General features: G+C 41.3%; 1 protein-coding gene and 1 pseudogene across 18 annotated transcripts in view; one reads left to right on the plus strand and one right to left on the minus strand.

Annotated features, from left to right (window-relative positions):
• The first annotated feature begins 6,300 nt into the window (after positions 1-6,300).
• On the plus strand, positions 6,301-6,357 carry LOC118154326 (U7 small nuclear RNA; annotated as a pseudogene).
• An 834-nt stretch (positions 6,358-7,191) lies between these two features.
• Positions 7,192-18,761, minus strand: part of MSI2 (musashi RNA binding protein 2) — a 431,033-nt gene continuing 419,463 nt past the window's right edge. For 6 of the 18 annotated variants that reach the window (XR_013535850.1, XR_013535849.1, XM_035303293.3 and 3 more), the window contains 3 exons: positions 16,707-16,861; positions 14,823-14,895; positions 7,192-12,326 (listed from right to left, as the gene is read on the minus strand). Coding sequence is in view for 16 of the 18 variants with exons in the window: in XM_035303293.3 (XP_035159184.1) it covers positions 14,854-14,895; positions 16,707-16,861 (197 nt within the window). In the remaining 2 variants the exon portion in view is untranslated. Of the gene's footprint in view, positions 12,327-14,822; positions 14,896-16,706; positions 16,916-18,761 lie in introns of all 18 variants that reach the window. The other 12 variants (XM_035303290.3, XM_035303288.3, XM_078374116.1 and 9 more) reach the window with 4 other exon arrangements.

The following is an 18,761-nucleotide window of genomic DNA, read 5'->3' on the forward strand; positions in this document are numbered from 1 at the left end:
AGCACAGAAAAAAATAAGTTATGTCCAACAAATTATGTTCAAGGTCTATATGCTGAAAGCTAAAAATATTGATGACATAAAGTTAAATAAACAGAGAAATGTCCTTTGTGTATAGATTCTAAAACTCCATGTTGCAAAAATGTCAATTCTCTTAAAATTGATCCATAGATTTAACATAATTACAATTAAAACACTAGCCACATCATCTTGTAAAAATCTACAAGCTCATTCCCAAATGTATATAAAAAACAAGTGAACTAGAGTAGCTGAAACAACACTGACAAATACTACAGTTGGTGGGTTCCCCCTACCTGATTTCCATATTTAAGTATAAAAATACAACCAAGACAGTGTGGTATGGTAAGATAGATAGATAGATATAGATAGATAGATAGATGTGTGAGTGTGTTGTGTGTGTGTGTGAGAGAGAGAGAGAGGGAGAGAGAGAGAGAAAGAGAGAAATAGATTAGTGGAACAGACAGAATAGAGAATTCAGGAAGACCCACATGAATACAATCAACTGATTTTGGACAAAGGTACAACAAAACTCAGTTGAATAGAGGAGAAGGGATATTCTTTTCAACAAATGATGCTAGAACAACTGGATTTCAATATGCGGAAAAAAGAAAAACTGTAACCCATACCTCACACATAAATGTTAACTCAAAATGGACCACAGACCTAAATGCAAAATGCAAAATAATAAAACATGTGGAAGAGAATATAAAATTGTCATGCCTTGAGTTAGACAAGGATTTCTTAGATACGACACTAAAAGAACAATTAATTTTAAAAAATTGATAAATTGGATTTCATAAAAATTAAGAACTTTTGCTATCTGGAAAACATTAAGAGAATAAAGAGACAAGCCAAAGACTGGGAAAAATATTTGCAAGCACATAGTTGATAAAGAACTTGTATCCAGAACATATACTCAAAACTTAATATGAAAACAAATAGCCCAGTTAAAAAAATACAGAGAGACAGACAGGGTCTTTCTCTGTCACATAGGCTGGAGTGCAGTGGTACAATCTTGGCATATGGCAGCCTGAACCTCCTGGGTTCAAGTCATCCTCCCACCTCAGCCTTCCGAGTAGCTAGGACTACAGGCACACACTACAATGCCGAGCTGATTTTTGTATTTTTTGTAGAGATAGGGTCTCACTATGTTTCACAGGATGGTCTTGAACTCCTGGCCTCAAGAGATCCTCCTGCCTTGTCCTCCAAAAGTGCTGAGATTACAGGCATAAGCCACCATGCTCACCCTACCCAATTTTAAATTTGGGTGAAAGATTTGAGCAAATACTTTATCAAAGGAGATATCCAGATGTTGATAACACGCAAAAAGATGCTCAACATTATTACTCATTAGAGAAATACAAATTGAAATCACAATAAGATACTACTACAAATTTATTAGAATGACTAGAAAAACAAAACCTAACAAGACCAAGTGCAAACAAGAATGCAACATAACCACAACTCTGAAAAATATCCGGTGGGAATGCAAAATATTGCAATCACTTTGGAAAATAGGTCAACTTTACTTAAATATATGCTTGCCATATGACCCAATGTCTTTGTCCTAGATATTTACTCAAGAGAAATGAAGAATTATATTCACCAAAAACCTGTCTATGAATGTTTACAGTGGGTTTATATATAATTGCCAAAAACTGGAAACAAATTGGGTATACCTATATAACAGAAAACCAACTTGGCAATAAAAATAATTAAGTACTTGATACACAAAACATTGATGAATCTCAAAATGCATGCTGAGCAAAAGAAACCAGACACAAAGAATCCATCCTGTTTGATTTGAGTTACATGAAACTCTAGAATAGGCAAAACTAAGCTACAGTGACTAAAAGTAGGTCAGTTATTGTCTGGAACCAAGGATGCGAGTAAGGAGCTCAAGAGAATTTCCAAAGTGAGAGAAAGGTTCTCTATTTTGACTATGCAGGGAGTTAAACAGATGTTTACATTTGTCAAAACTCATGGAATTGTGCACTTAAAATGGATGCATTGTATTATATGTAATTTTATACCTCAATGTATCTGATATTTAAAATGCATTATTGTCTTTGGAAGGTAGGAAGGACTGTGGCCTTGAACCTATTGTATTTAGTGCTTACGTGAAACCAGGTTCTTTCTCCCAGAGGGATATCACTGTCTCTGTAGCTTCCTGATCACAGGACTTCTTTGGCATGCTACTAGCTACCTTTTGCTCCTTCTATCAAAATCGTTGCTTACCATTTTTCTTTTTCTATGAATTCAACTCGTATTTTATTATTTAAAAATGGAAATAGTTTTTAAATGAAAAAGTGATACTTTTTTCTTTTAAAATGTAGTGAGAGAGCATACTAAGAGAAAACCCACATATCATTGCATACAATTGAGTCTCTCTTCCCAGACTTTCTTGTATTCCCCTTTTTAGACAGCTAATTTTAAAATCAATTTTTATCTCAGTTGAATATACAAATCCACACTTCTTTTGAAAATTTAAAAAGGACAGGAAAAGCCAGAATCCTCTTTGACCACCTACCTATTTCCCATTTCACCAGTCAAGATGTAATTATTAAAATTACTGGAATGTGGACCATTCTAGCTCTTTAAAAAATACTTCTGTTTTAAAATTTTTGTTTTCATATATTCACACTTAATTTTTTAAAAACTGTATCTTACAGAATTTTCAGTGAAATCTTTAAGCATATTTTTGGGGGGATGTCCCCTCTTCCTATCCCCCTCTACCACTCATCTTATTTCTCAACCCTACATCCCAGGAGCTCATGTAAACAACCTAGAGTGTACCCCTTTCTTTGTGCCCATGTCATCATACATGTGATGTATATACATATATGTATCTTCACACATATACATATGTAGGAGTTTTAGTTTGTCTCTGTGTGTGTACATTTATAGGCACACACAGATATATGTATTTTTCAAAGATATTTTACCTTATTCAATGGTACTTCATAAATTTCTTCAAGCCACTTGTTAGATTCTGAGGATACCTGTTCTAATGGCTGCCTAATTTTTCTCTGATATGTATGTATATTGATACTTTATTCCATAGTTTCCCTAGTGATGGAGACGTCAACCATTATTATAGTGCATATACCTCTCATAAAGTTTGTCCCTAAATATTTTTTTCCTATTATTTCCATTACTAAGTGCTTATTACTGGAGAGGAGGAAGTCTAGTGGTTTTTGTATGCTTATCTTATATTCAGCCACCTTGCCAAAGTTTCTTGAATTTTAGTAATGATTTTTCTGTATTCATTTTGTTTTACTGCAATCTCTTAAAATTTCTAGAAATAATTTCGTCTTTGTCTTTTCCTCCCAATGTTTGTCTTTTTATCTTATTTTAAAAAGGTTTAAGATAATAATATTAATAGTGACAGCAGCACCTCTACAACAAGTTCCTTAGTTTAACTGAAATAGGTTTTGTGTTTCACAATTTAGATTAATGTTGGTTTGGCAAATAGTCTTTTGGTAAACAGTGTTTTCTGTTTAACCTTTCCATGGTGTTTTTATTAGAAAGAGTTGCCATATTTTTCAAATATTTTATCAGCATATATTGTTATGATCATACAGTTTTCCTCCTTTAGTTTGCTAGTATAACAGATGTTGATAGATATCGTGATGTTGAAATGTTTTTAAATTCTTGAAAAAAGTCCTGCTTGGCCATATTAAATTATACTCGATATGTTGCAGAATTCTACTTGTTAAAATTATATTTCAAATTTTTACATCTGAGCTCCTAAGTCTGTAGATATATTTTTTATTATTGTATAGGGTTTTGACATCACAGCCCTGTGTTTTATAAAACAGGAGAGCTTTCTTTCCATACTTTCCTATCATCTTGAATGGTTTAAATGACACTGGAATTATTAGTTAGATAAAACTCATTTGGATCCAGTCTATGTTTCATAATTATATCTTTGTCATTTCAGTATCTTTTGTGATAATAAGTTTATCCTGGTTTTCCACTTCTTACTAGTTTTGGTAATTTATATTTGCTAGGAAATTTTCTGATTCCTCTAAATTTTTTGGCTTGTTGCCAATATTCATTCCTTTCCCATTATCACCTTTCATATTCCTAATATTGTATATTTTTGTTTGTTTCCCCTTTATTCAGGGGGATTTGTCCATTTTACTACTTTTTTATAAAAACACAGCTTTCGGACTTACTTATGTTTTCTCTTCTATTGCTTTCAGCTTCTATTATCAATTTCTTTTTTCTAGTATTTTTGGTTGCTATTTGCTACCTTATTAAAGAGAATAAGTAAAATATTCCCCTTAACACACATACAAATCCATCTGAAGGCATTTAAAGCTTATATTTTTCCTCTGAGTACAGCTTTGGCTATATGCTACTAAGTTTGGGTATAACGGGTGTTTTGTTGTTGCTGTTGCTTTCTAGGCACTTCGTAATCTTTAACTTTTCTCTTTGATCCAATAGAATGTTTTTTAATTTTTACAAGGTTATAATATTTATACCACATGTTAATTATTTGTTTCTAAATTTTTGGGGGGTGGGGGGAGCTAGCCAAAATTTATTTGAATTGTATGTTCCATGAATAGAAACCAGAAAATGTGCAACCGCTATTTAAAGATCCTATATAGAGCCATCAGGTCAGGCTTACTAATTGCATTATTAAATTCTTCTACATCTTTATTTATTTATTTTTTAACCCCAACCTATATAAGCACTGAAACTGTGTCTTTTTGTCTATTAAATATATCTAGTTCTAAGAGAGGTATATTAATCTAATTGTATTTTTATTTTTTATCGAGTTCCCTGCATTTCTAGTGGCTTCTAATTTAAAGTCTTCGTTCTTCTGGTAATTGGGACATAGAGTTTACTGCCACTGTATCTTCTTAATAGATTGTGTGTTTTGTCATTACATAATATGCTGTGGAGTGTTTTTAACTTTAAATTCTATTCTCTCTGATACTGCCATTCAATTCTTGCCCTTGTTCTTTGTATTTGCCTATTTTCTCTTTGTCACCCCTTTATTTTTAGCCATTTTCATCACTTTTAAGTGTGTTTCTATACATAGCACATAACTGGGTTTTGTTTTTTCTAAACACATCTATTTTGTAATGAGAGAAAATTCGATCCATTCATATCTAGAAAATGGTAGATTCACTTCATCTGATTCCTTCCATCCTACTTTGTGTATTATTTATTTTACATTGTTGTTTCTTCTTTATCCTTCTAGTTTTTGTTGATTTGTTTTCTATTTAATTTTTAAATTTTTTTTCTCCATGAAACCCTAAAACAGGAAAGTTTGTTGTTCTCTAGCTTGGTATCATTCTGCCTCTTTTTTGGTGCATTTTGTTGACTCAGGTAGGCACTTAGGTTAAATAAAGCCTCACTCCCACCATCCCAGGCACGCTCAACACTGATGCTGACATCAGGCTTGAACCCAGGGGGCAGCAGGATGTATTAGAGATGAGATTTCATTCTGCCACTCACCAGCTGTACAACCATGGGCAAATTATACACCTTACTTGAGCATTACAATGTAGATAGGCACATGGCACACGTAGGACTAACCAGGGCATGTGTATGATCCACTTGGCATAGAGTTGGTGCTCCTGTTCCCTGCTCTATCTCTCTTTAGGCTCCTGGGCTGGGTTTGGGCCTCCCCTTTCTTTGAGCTGAGCAATCAGGATGAGGAGGATGGCCATGATGCCTGGCTTCATGTGTTTGGCTCACTTCTCTCAGAATTCCTAAAAGGGATTTCTTACATCAGCTCCCATTGGCCTTTCATTTCTGTGGGGCATTGAGGATTATACTTTTCTCTCCTGCCCTTAAACAAGTAACAAGACACTGTGGAGTGCTGCCTGTGAACACACAGGAGGTGGGCCTGGAACCCAGTGCTCCTGCCTCCAGCTCCAGATAAAGGAATGCATCTTCCACTGTCTCCTCTAGGACCCCAGTGTGGCAGAAATGCCTTAAAAAAGTTGTTAGTGCTCCAGCTTTTTTATTTTTATTTTTTGAGATGGAGTCTTGCTCTGTTGCCCAGGCTGGAATGCAGTGGCACAATCTCAGCTCACTACAACCTCTGCTTCCTGGGTTCAAGTGATTCTTCTGCCTCAGCCTCCTGAGTACCTGGGATCACAAGGCATACCACAATGCCTGGCTAATTTTTGTATTTTTAGTAGAGATGATGTTTCACTATGATGGTCAAGGTGGTCTCCAACTCCTGACCTCATGATCCGCCCACCTCAGCCTTCCAAAGTGCTGGGATTACAGGCGTGAGCCACCATGCTTGGCCGGATCCAGGGTTTTTTTTAGAATTTTTCTAGCTGGCTTTCTGGTTTTCACTGGAAAACCCATTTTTTTAAAAAAGATAAATTTGTTATATGCAGGAGACAGGAAATTGGAGAGGGAATCAAGAAGGCCATGTCCTGGAGACTACAGCTTTCCTTGGGGCCTTGAGGAAGCAGCCAAGCGACATTGGCAGGCCCGCGTTTCCTCCCTTGCACACCTCTTGGCCTGGTGTTTCTCACCAGGGCTTCAGAGCTGAGGAATCCTCTGGTTCAGAGCATGCTGTAGCTGTCATCACCAGGTCTTGGGACTTGCCCTTAATGCACTGGGTCTCAGTTCTTCTGTATCCTCTCGCATGCCTGGTAGAGAGAGGGTGGAAAGTATTGTAGATGATCTATCTCTGTATCGTTAGTTTTGTGATTCTAATGATTTCCAGTAGGCAAATCTTTAAACTTCTTGAAGGCAGAGGTCTGATACCTATTCAGACCTCCTACTCAAGGGTCGTGAAATGTGGTTTGGTGCCTTCTCCCACATGCTGTTGATAACTGAGAGCAGCACCCGCGAGACCCTTAGTTCCTTCCACCATTTGGGTCCTCTGATCTGCAGGACCTTTGGGGTTTACTCCCTGTCTTCCCATGGCTTCTGTGTACCTTCTGCTGTTAATCTACCCCACTTTCCCATCTGCTCTTCCATCTTAGTGCTCTCTTGCCACTTCATAAAATGGTGCCACAAGTTCCCTGGGGGACAAGGCAGGGGCTTCTACTCTGCTGGAGGTCCATGGCCAACATTCATGCTGAGGGGTGAGGGTGGCAGGTGCGATTTGATGATACCCTCCCCCACAAGCAAAACAACAGCTCTCCCAGACCCCAGCCCTCCTCTGCAAGTGAAAGAACACCAAACAACTCTGTTCAAAACAGTTTATTTTATTTTATTTTTTTTTTTTGTCAGACAAACACATTGATTTCTGGACCACAGTAGAGGATGGAAACCTTTCACAAACTTATTTATTTGAAAATACAAATATAAAATTATACTTTCCACATCTGTGATGTGAGAGACTGCCATCCACATAGTAATTTTTTACAACAGGGCTTTAAGAAAGCCACACACAAAGACCTGAAAGATGCTTGAGATATATATATATATAGATAGATACATATATATGTATATATATAAAAAAAATACTCACTACCAAAGTTCTCATCAGTTTCATACTAAAGTATAAAAGTAAGGGTGAGGTCAGCCACAGTGCTAGGGAAAGTTTTATTTAGATACATTTATGTCCACATGAAACGCTTAGACTTGCATCCTATTACATATGGAATTCGGAGTTTACAATACACCATGAACGGCAGATTGGCTAGCCCACGCTACTTAAGAGGACACTCACAGATTCCACACGGGATGGTACATTATGTACAGAATACAGTAGTAGAGAACCTTCGAGGGAGGCTCTGGAACTTTTGTCTCTCAGCCTCCAGCCCCCTCCCCCATCACGCCCCTGCCTCCCGGAACTGAAATCCTGTCTGAGACAATACATTCTGATTATTTGATAGCCAGGTGTTCGGATTAAGGTTGCCCCCCTTGCCCCCGACAGAAGGGGTGGATTTTATTTATATGTTTTTGTGTTTTAGTTTACTTACTTTTTTTTGGTGGAAAAAAAAAGAAAGAAAAAGAAAACAAACATATTACAGTATTAAAGTATTGCTTAACTTCCAGCGTCTCCTTGTGTAGTGTCTGTGCCCAGGATGGGGCTGAGCTGACATCTGCTAGTTTTCTGCTTTGGGGTGAGGGTGGGGAAACCTGCCAGTGTCTCTCTTCAATGTGCTTGCCTGCAGTCAGTCCCTCTGCTCTACCCACTGTCTGCCTCCCTTGGAAGATAGCCTGGCTTGTGAAGCACATTGAAGAGAAAAAAAAAATCTCCCCTCCCCCACCAACCCCCACTCTCCCTGTCCCTGTGTGCCACTTGCAACCGATAAAGAGAAGTATGAGTTAGTGTTTCTTTTGTAAACAATTTCATATGCAATATAATACAGAAAGCATGGCTGACCTTCAATAAAAAATGTAGTAAACTATATTGCTTGATTCTTGAATATGCTGCAGTGAGTGAATGGCAGAATGAAGCAGTGTGGTGGTGGTGGTGGTGGTGGAGGCTAAGTCCCTAGCCCTCGTTTGCACTAAAGATCAAAATAGGTTTCGTTTTTCTATTTGGAACCAAAAATACATTTTTTCCCCAAAAAAATCCCCAAATGAAAAAGAACAACAAGCAAAACCCGCCCCCAAGAAATCAAAAACAAAACAAAACCAAGAACAAAAACTGAACACCTTTCAGGTCATTAGAACCAACAATTACCCAATGATTTTTATACTAGTCTAGCAAGATGTGTGTAACATTCACTGGCTGTGATTGCTGTGCAGTGAAACAGTAAATTGACAGCAATAGAGCCATGCTACCTTAAAGTCCAAGCTACAAGTTCAAATTAAGATGAAGGTTATGAAGGATAAAAACGCAAAGGCCTGTTGGGGCTTCATTTGAATCAAGCTAATGGGCGACTGGGATAGAGCGTGAGGCTGTTTGGTTTTCCCAATGGGTGTGAGGAAGGCCACGAGCCAAGTCCGTGGGAGCTCCTAGAGAGCAGACCAAGACTTGGTCATCTCCATCAGCCCCATGCCCAGGTGGAACCAGGAATGGGGTCTGGGAGCTAATGCCACTCACTCTCCTCTGCTTGGGAGGAGAGGAGTTCGGGGGTCTCAGGCAGATGGATCTGGAAGCCAGAAAGTCACCCGGTGGCTGTTTGATAACTCCGGGGAAAAGCCATCAGCCAAGAGGGTTTCTATCCCAGGGAAGGCGAAAGGTGGTTCCCATGTTCGCCACTGAGCTTAACTGAAACAAAGACAAGGCTGAACATCAGTGCTAAAAGAATTTACAAAAATCTTTCAAAATGGACTTCTAGATGGATGGGGGGACTAACGTGAACCTTAACCTAGGTAGCCACATTAAAACATATCGGATTTCCACAAGATTTGTGCTATGGGCTACTGGGTCTCTTCAAAAGGTATATAAACATCTAAAACATATTCACACAGATTATCAATTTCTTCTGAGCATTCTTAAAAAAATATTTTTTCTCTTAGTAAAATCATTTTAATATACCATGCCTCCCTCTTTTAAAAAATAAATTAAAAAAATCCAGTTTTGCATATCTAGCATTAGCATTTAAGGTAGTATGGCACCCCTTCACAGTGGGGGGGGATCTACAAAATGCCGTAGAGTCCGCCGGCATTCTAACATGGTGAGACCGTGGGTTAGTTGAAACCACATCAGATCAGCTAAAACAAAATTAAACTTGAAATTGAAAGAAAAACAATTAAAGGAAAAAACTGCCCCAAAATTATTAGGATTTTTTGTTTTTCATAAATAAGAGAAAGTTCTATCCTTACTGGTCCTAAATCTGAATAACTATGTCTAATTTTTTTAAACCTTAATTGTGTTATACCTATCAATATGTACTAGAAGAAAGAGGAGAAAAAAAGTCGCTACACTAGTACCAGGACAGCACGCTTACAAGATAGCCATTTTATACATTATTAACATACAATGATCAACAAAGAGTCTTCTATGAGGTGACCGGGGATGCAGAGAAAAGGAAGGGAAGTACAGTACATCACCAACATGGACAAAACAGGAATCAAATTCCCTAGTCTAAACACTGAATTTCTGGGAATTTACTATTTTTTTCTTTTTTTTTTAAAATTTTAAATAAAACTTCTGTTTTGTTGTTTTATGACTTGAACAAGTTTTGATATTTTAAAAGCGCTCAGCATTTTACTTAATCTGGTTGTTTGGGGGAAAAGAAAAGAAACACACAAAGGAAAAAAAAACGGCAAAAAAAAAAACCTCACCAAACAACCTAACATTTTATTAGGAAAACGAAGAACATGATTATTTTTTTAATTAAAAAAAATGTTGTTGCTGTTTCATTAGAATTGAAAAAGGCTTTTTTTCTTTCTTTCTGAGTTAGCATTTTGAAGTCTTTAGTTTGAAGATGCTTTTGCCCTACCATGTCTGTGAATGTCTACATTAGTCTACTTTGTTAGTAAAATTTATAAAAATAGGAGTGCAGCAGCTCTTTATAATAAATGTCGCATTCAGTGTCTCATACTGGCTGTGCCTTAAGTACCAAATTTATAAACGTAACAATTTAAAAAATATTAATAAAACGTCAATATCACATTTTAAAAAAGAAAAATATATATCCACACTACAATATGTTTTAATGCCATCTATTGAGTTGTACTTCTATAGTTGCTGTTGCCGACCTATTACCAATATTTAAAAAAAAGTTAAATTAAAAAATATCCTTCATCATAAGTATCTTTCCCCAACCGAGGACCATATATTATAACAGCCAAATGCTAAACATGTGCAAAGAGGAAACTGTCAGTTTTTCCCACCAGTCACAGTGCAGTGATGTTTATACTTTTTATTTTTAAAATTCTGTTTACATCTACAATAAATTAAAAAAAAATTCTTCCATAGCCTCTCTGGTGATACTTGCAGCACTGAGGTATTAAAAAAAATATATAAACCAAAAGGTTGCCTTCCTAATTTGTAAATAGAAAGTGAATGGAGAAAGGTTATATTAATGCAGGCTTATCCACTCCTGGCCCATGGGCGCCCATATCTGGGAGCGGGGTGGGGGGCAGGGGGAGAAGAGAGGCAAAGTGTCCTAGGGACCTTTGGAGGTGCTGAAATGATTGGACAATAGAAAATGATCAAATATTTAAAAATTAAGACTGAAAAAGGATGCCCCCCCCACCCCACCCCCACCCAAGCCAAACAGGTGTGCTTTGAAACTTTAAATATGTTAAATATTAAAATTGTAGCTTTGTTTTTAAAAAACGTCTTGGGAAAAGCAGTTTTTCATATTTTAAATAAAAATCTAACTAGACAGTAACATTTGAAGCTGTGCACAGACGAGAGGTTAATAGGCTGGTACGACACTAATACAGTTCTTAGGTCTATCACACAGACAAAGGAGCTAAACAGTGCTCTAACTTGTCCTGGGGTGGTCCTGGCAGCTGGGCGTTCTTCATCTCAGTAACTGACTTGGCCAACATTCCCTTCCCGCCTCCTTCCACAGAGCATCAAACTGCCTGGGACCGACTCCCTCACAAAAATATTTTTGATTCTCTCTTTCTTAATAGTTTCTATGTAGTTAATGGAATTGTATTTACAACATTTCTTTTTAGAATTCACAATTTCAAAAAACCTTATAATATCACCTCTTTCAACAGAAAAAAAGCACTTATAGAAAAGGAGGACACTCAAAACACTGTCGTCCTTACCTTATTGCCGAAAATAGATATACTCAGATTAACAAAGAGACATCACAAAAAGAACTGCTAGAGAGTCTGTTAATTAGCTCACTACATCTCACTTCTCCTACAACGCAAAATAGAAAACTCATGCCCACCTCCCGCCCCGCACTTTACAACTTTGCTTCAGTGTGTGCTAAAGTTCCACCTGAAAATTCATACAGTCTCAGAATTGGTACCAAAATATGGAGAGTAATATTACCATCTCAGCATCCTTTAAAAGTGAGAACAGAACCAAAACAAGCAAAATAAATTTTTTAAGAAAAAAAATAACTCCTTAATATAACAATTATACTATGGTTAGCTTTGAACTAGATATTAAAGCTATGTGACTACTGGACTAAGTCAAAATCACTACCAAATGTGATTCAAAGAGATTTAAAAGGAGAATGGGAAGAGAGGAAGGGAGAGGGAGACCACCAAGAAAAACAAAACAGAACAAAACCAAAATCATGGGTTATATACACATTTAAAAGCTGTTGGCTTATATCACAGCAGATTCATGAGATGATGAGATGTAGTCAACCCTCGATCCGAAGTGAACCATCTCTGGTTGGGATGGGGAGTGAGGCTGGTGGGGGTCCAGGTCTGCGGACATCACCTAAACAAAGGGCCACTCAGAAACTTCGCCCAGTCTTGCCTGGACATCCAGGTATGCTCTGCAGGGCGGGGAAGGCCAGGATGTCCAGAAGAGAACAGAAAGTGGAGGGGAGGGGGGAGGAGAAAGAAGTGTCAGACAAGTATGTGATTTATTCCACTGTTTCAAGTAGAGTTTCAAAGATGGATGTCATGGGACTACTGGATACGTGTGAAAATAGCCTGGCTAGAAGCTTGCTGAGATCACAGCTTGGGAAATCTGACATCTCAACCACGCCTGACACGGGGGAGAGGACAAGGCTACAGCTCATCTTGCTGATTGGATGCAGTACCGTAGGATTCTTGAGGTTAACGGTGGGACATGTAGTCACAGGGATTGCAGCCAGTCAGGCAAACTGCACATTGACCAGAGATACCTTTTTTCTGTTTAATCTTCTGTTTTCAAAGCTAAATGTTAAAAAAACAAAACAAAAAAAAAAAAAAACAAAAAACCCCACAAACTTTTGCCTTTATTAGATACCCATCAATAACTATTAAATGCAAACTTACACTAAAAGATCATATATATACCAAAAACTAAAGGTCAAGACACTTAAAACATTACAACAAATAACCAGCTCTGGTTACAGGAAACAAAACAGGCCCAGGATTCACAGATTTATTCATTGAGTCTCCCTGAATTGACGGGGGGCGGAGGGGAGGCCTGGGCTCCTCTTTTGTGGATGGCGCTGAGTGTCAGAGGGTCACCTGTGTTGGGGACAATGGGCGTGTTTGACCAGTCCTTCCTAACTGCTGCAGTGCCGCCATGTGACTCTATTAGCTCACTTAATCCATTTGGAAGTGGGTGAGTTGCTATCACACTCTTGGCTACTTCGCCCTCTGGAAATTGAGTCCTGGACTTAGATGAGGAAGAATGGGCTGGTAGCAGCCTCCCCTATCCTATTCCACTCTGCCCCACCCCTACAGAAAGGCTTTAGTGGCCTTGGGAGTGCATGGAGCTGTGGGCAAGAAGCCCTACACCATTCCTTCTCTTCCAGGGGAGGTAGGGAGGAGCACCGGCAGCCCCAGTGTCTGGCCTTTCAAGGGTCTGCTGTGCCTGGTAGTTGTTTAATCCCCTCTTCATCTGACTCCACAAAGGGCTGGAGCCATCTTCAGTCTCCAGAGTTCTTGGTTATGTCAGCTGTCCCTGCTCTCAGAGAAACTTGACTTCCTCTGGGCCCCCAAACCCAGCTTAATTAGTAGTGAGTAGCTTTCCTTCAAACTGTTAGTGGCCTCTGGCTCTGGCCAGCAATGGCTGGGTCAGTGCTCAAGGGGAAGTGGAGGTGAGGGGTGGGAGAATTCACACACATGGTTTATTTGGTTAACAGAGGCAGTTGCGTTAGTTGAGTGATCCCTTAGCAGCAACATTAGAGAAATCCAAGAGATTTATGGAGCTCAACTCAACTCAGCTCTCCAACTGGTCCGACTCAGGAGCCAGGAGCAATCCCTCTCTACGAGAGGGGCATCCAATTAAGTGCAAGCCCAAAGTGGCCAGTTCATCTCCAGCCTGGCTTCTCCTGCATGCCAACTGTAAGAGTGAAAGGCTCTCGTGCCCCGGTGGGATTTTCTGAGTGGGATCCATTCCTTGGCCTCAGTTGTCACCCTCGCTTTTACGGACACAGAGCCATGTTCTAACCTCACAAACTAATGTGCTGACACAGTACGCACCTAGTGCTTTCGCAAGGCAAGCCCTCTCCCTTGCTGGTGCTCTTTCCAAGGACAGATACTCATTTCCAAAAAAGTGTGTGGCAAGGGGCTTCCTCACTGCCCCAACCTCCCTCTCCTCTGTTCCATCCCCTCCACATCCCCATCAAAGTAATTTGAAAAGTGTTTAATTAACTTAAGCTCAGTTTAAAAGGTTAGGAAACTGGCAGGGATCCAAATCCACGTTACACAGGTGATGTTGTTAATTTAATTTGCTTTTTTGGGTGGTAATCTGGATAATTAAGGTCAGTAGTTACTGGCAAAAATGTTTTCTTTTCACTAAAAGATGGAGTCTGGCTGTTTGACTGCATAAACCCCATTGGCTGGGCCCCAGCAAGCCTGGGAGAGCTGCAGGGGCCCAACAACCCACAGGGTCAGCTCAAAGGACCTCCAGGAGTGGGCGGCCCTAGCCTCCATCGCTGCTTCCAGGCCTAGCAGAAGCCCAATGCTTCCCTGCCTCCATCCCCCTGGGACGGGTGCAGCACAAGATCTCCTTCCAGTTTCCCACACTCTTGATTGTATTTCAAGACAGAGAAAGATGAAGGGTGGGGAAGATACAGAGAAAGAATCCAAAGAACGAAATCAAGAAAAAAAGAGAGTCAAAAAGATGGGGTCATGATTAAAAGCTGGAGGAAGGGATGAGAGATTAAAAGACTGGATTTGTTTTTGCCCCCGCCCTCCTGAAAAGGGATCCAGAAAGAGGAGAGAGAGATGTGGATGTGATGAGACAGGGCACGCGCGTGCATGTATGACCCATGGACATACATGTACGGACACACCGGCAGGGCAGAGACACATGGCAGAGACGGTAATACCTCAGAGTGAGATGGCAACGAAAGCACCTGCTCAATGGTATCCATTTGTAAAGGCCGTTGCAATCAAAGGTCCCTAAAATTGCACAATTGTTAAGGTCATCAGTGCGCTATACATGGGAACAGATTGTCACATTCTGAGAAAGGAAATTATCTCTAGGACTAGTTCTGTGGTTGCCAGCATGAATATGTAATTCTGAGACACTGTGCCATGAGGGGCAAGGATGACATCCTCCCCAGCTCCAACCCCCTAATCCCCACTCCCCCGCCCCTACCAAGCCTGTCTGCTTACCTAGGGGAACACCAAAAGCCAGATTCAGAGGCGTGGTGGATGGTGGGAAAAAATCCATTTGGGGTGGATTTGTGCCCCAAATGATGGACACGGTTGCCCTGAACCCCAGAGTGCAAAGATAAGTCTCTGTCCACAGTCCCAGTGGCTCCAGCTGGGGAGAAGAAATCTCAGTGCAGACAAACTGGGATGCTTTCTGATTATTTCAGAAAAACATCATAGGCCAAAGGTCAAAAGACCCTGGTTTTCAACAACACATCGAGTCTGTGTTTCTGGATGCTGAATATGGAAATGCGTTGTGCTCTAAGTGGTGATAGATGGTCCCCTAAATTGAGCAGCTGACAGGTGAATAATAATATTCTGGATTTGGTACCACAGTTGATCAGAGGGGATTAGATTCATCAAACTACTGACATAAGTGATACTGGCTTGCAGTGGAACTGAACAAGGACCCAGACGGCACAGGTCAGGGCTGGCAGACGTGTGTGTGTGCGTGTGTGTGTGTGTGTGTGTGTGTGTGTGTGGCTCCCAATGCCAGGGGGCATGAATGAGGCTATCATGGTGCCTTAGACTCTCTGCACATGATTTGTTCTCTGCAGCGTGGCACTGAAGGCAGGGCTTGCCAACTGTTGCCCAGAAACAGAGTGTGACAGGAGCATGGCCTGGGACTGCAGACGCACCCATCTTAGCTCAAAACCAAGCTGCCTCCAAAATGCTGAGGTTGGCTAGGGCAAAGGTTGGCCAATTTTCTGTTTCCAAAATGGAAGGGACAGCGAGCAAGTGGGCTCAGGCACATTCATGCTCACACACACCGGGAGGGAGAAGAACAATACAATCTGAAAACAGCATGCAAATCTGTTAAGCAAATTTCCATTGCCTGGATTAGTCAGATTATAGAACCACAGAGCATTACAAATATCAAATGCATCTGGCCTTCAAGGGGTGGGGGCTGCAGCTAAACAATGCAAATGGGAACTTACTTGGAACCTGGAAGCTGTAAGAAACATTAGCAAAGGAAACTGCCTGGGAGAGGGCTTGGACCCCCACACCACCTCCCAGGCTCCAGTGCTGCCACTGGACCTTCGACCAGGGGCTCTACGGACTAAGGCTGCTACTCTGTGGGGGAGTTGGGACATTTCCCAGCTCTCAGGTCCCAGCCTACATGACAGTGTCCAGAAAGCGGGGATTAAGGAAGGTGGCCGCTACTGAGGCCCTATTATGTGCCAGCACGTGACGTTATGTTGAATAATCCTCCCACAATCTTTTGAGGAAAGCATACTGCTTCTGGTTTTGCAGCCAGGGAAAGGACATTCAGATGGGTTATGGAAGTGGCTCAAGGCTGCACAGTGTGAAGGTGATGGAATGGTGATCTAAACCCAACCTGCCCTCGCTCCTTCTGCTCTATCATGTAGCCACACGAGAGGCACTCGGGACGTCTAAGGTGACGGAGGCTTCAGCCCTCGGGAGCTTGGTGTAATGCTGATGGGGACCCTCTGCCCTCTCCTCTGCCCCCGATTCTGGGCTTTCCTGGACCACCCACAGGCCATGGGGAACTGGTCAGGAAGGAGGCAGGAGGGCAGGGGAAGGCAGGTACTTACAGCTATGCCGTGGCCGAACCCCGAGCCCGGCTGTGGGCTGGCCGCACTTATGTAATTCCCCACTCCGGAGTCCTGGCTGGCAGGGCCGTAGAGATCGGCGACAGGTCCTGGGCTGTTGGCCCCCGGGAAGCCTCCGGGCCGCGCCGGGTTGGAGCCTGCCGGGGAAGCGGGCGCGCCAAAATTCGGTTGAGCACTGTAGCTATTCAGGACTGGTGTGCAGAGAATAGAGCTGGGTATGAGGCCAGAAGCCAGGCATGCACCGATCATTACAAGCCAAACACTTCAGAAAAACAGCTGAGGCCCAACTTCTAACACTCAACCAAGGCCATGCGAAAACATCAGCAGGGACTCAAGAATACTCAGCCCAGGCTACTACTAAGAAGCTTGGAGCTCCAAAAATAGAGAGAATAAAAAAACGATCATTCAACACACTACGGCAACCAACCGGAGGTGCTTCACTGCCCACCAAATTATCACAATAGAAATAGAGATATATATGGAAGAGAGAGAGAGAAAGAGAAAGAGTTTTTTTTTTTTTTCACATCTGAATTGATGCTCATGCAGTCTTCTAGATCTGGGCACGTTGAGACAGCATTCACATCCCATGCAAACTACAAAGGAACTAGGTTTAGACTACACATTGTGTTAATATTGATATTAAAACGTGACAGGAAGCAAAGCAATTTGTGTCCAGGAAAAAAAAAAATCTTTGCAGAGGGGATTTTTGATCTTTTTTTTGTGTGTGTGTTTCACTTTTGCTTTTTGTTTCTGGATCCATTAAATGACAAATTTGTTTTGTTTTTTAAAAAAAAGACAAAAAAGATCTCCATTCTCCATCCCACCCCCACCATTCCCCCCTCCCCACTGGCTACTCCCTCCCTTCCCACCCCTCCCATCCATATCCCTGCATGAAAGTCATCAATACTGAACGTGGTCGGAGGATGGGATATGTCATGGAGAGTTTGGGCATCTTGACATAACAGTAATGATGGGGGCAGAGGGTTTCCTTTTGGGGTGGAGAGAAGGGGATGGAGGGAGGGATGGGTGGGAATGGTAAACCTGGAGGCTGGGGCCAGAGCTGGGGTGGAAGCCAATGGTTCTACAGGACACCCACACACTCACCTCCTGCAGAAGAAGGAAAGGGGGGACTTAAACTTTTTTCCTTTTGTTTAAAAAAAAAGACAAAGAAGTATGAGTGTAAAACATACCGACTGAACCAATTCATAGCTAAACCATAGCTGACCAAAATGCCTGCTTTCCCTTAGTCACCCTGCAATACCAACTCCAGACTGAGAGCAGCAAGCTCAGGATATACCTTTGCTACAAAGAGAGGGGACTTGACACGCACAAATCCAGAGTGGTGGGGTTACAGATCAGGGGGCAGCAGAAAGCGACACTGCCTCGGCCCCCCGCCCCCCACAGTCCCATCATTCTGACCCTAATGAGGGCCGCGGCCTGTCAACCAGGTTAACCAGTTAATTTTGTCTGAGTTTTATTTCCCCTGAATAGTTTAAACTTTATTTTCTTTTCCAAAATGGGAAATATTTTTTTTTATTGTGAAAGGAAGTTCTTACTGATTTTGAAGCCTCAAGGTGAGTCTGGCCTGGCTACTCTTGGGCTACGGCTAACATGTCTTCAAGAACAGACATTCTGAGCGTCCCACTTTCAGGTCTGTGGCTCCAAAGGGCAGCTCCTTGTAACAATCACTTCTCCCTTCTGCTTTCCTTGGCCTTTCCCCGTCTGCCCTGTGACCAGCTTCCTTCAATGGCAGAGGCAAAGAACATCCACGCAGGTGGGGTCACTCCTGGCTTTGGCCCCTCCCTTTCTCTTGGTTTGAGGCCCTCAGTTCTGGTGGGCCTGGAAGAGCCAGAAGTGGATGAATTTTCACCTGCTTGTCACAGGGATGGGAAGAGACTGACAGGCACCCAAGGCAGACTGGCAGGAGATCGAGACAGAGATACAAAGAAACACAGGAGACCAAATCAAGCTGGGCCTGGCTCCTGACTCAGCAGAGAAAACGAAACTGCTCCCCCTCTGGATGCCCTTGGGGCGGGA

This window comes from Callithrix jacchus, chromosome 5, assembly GCF_049354715.1.
Source record: "Callithrix jacchus isolate 240 chromosome 5, calJac240_pri, whole genome shotgun sequence".
NCBI lineage: Eukaryota > Metazoa > Chordata > Mammalia > Primates > Cebidae > Callithrix > Callithrix jacchus.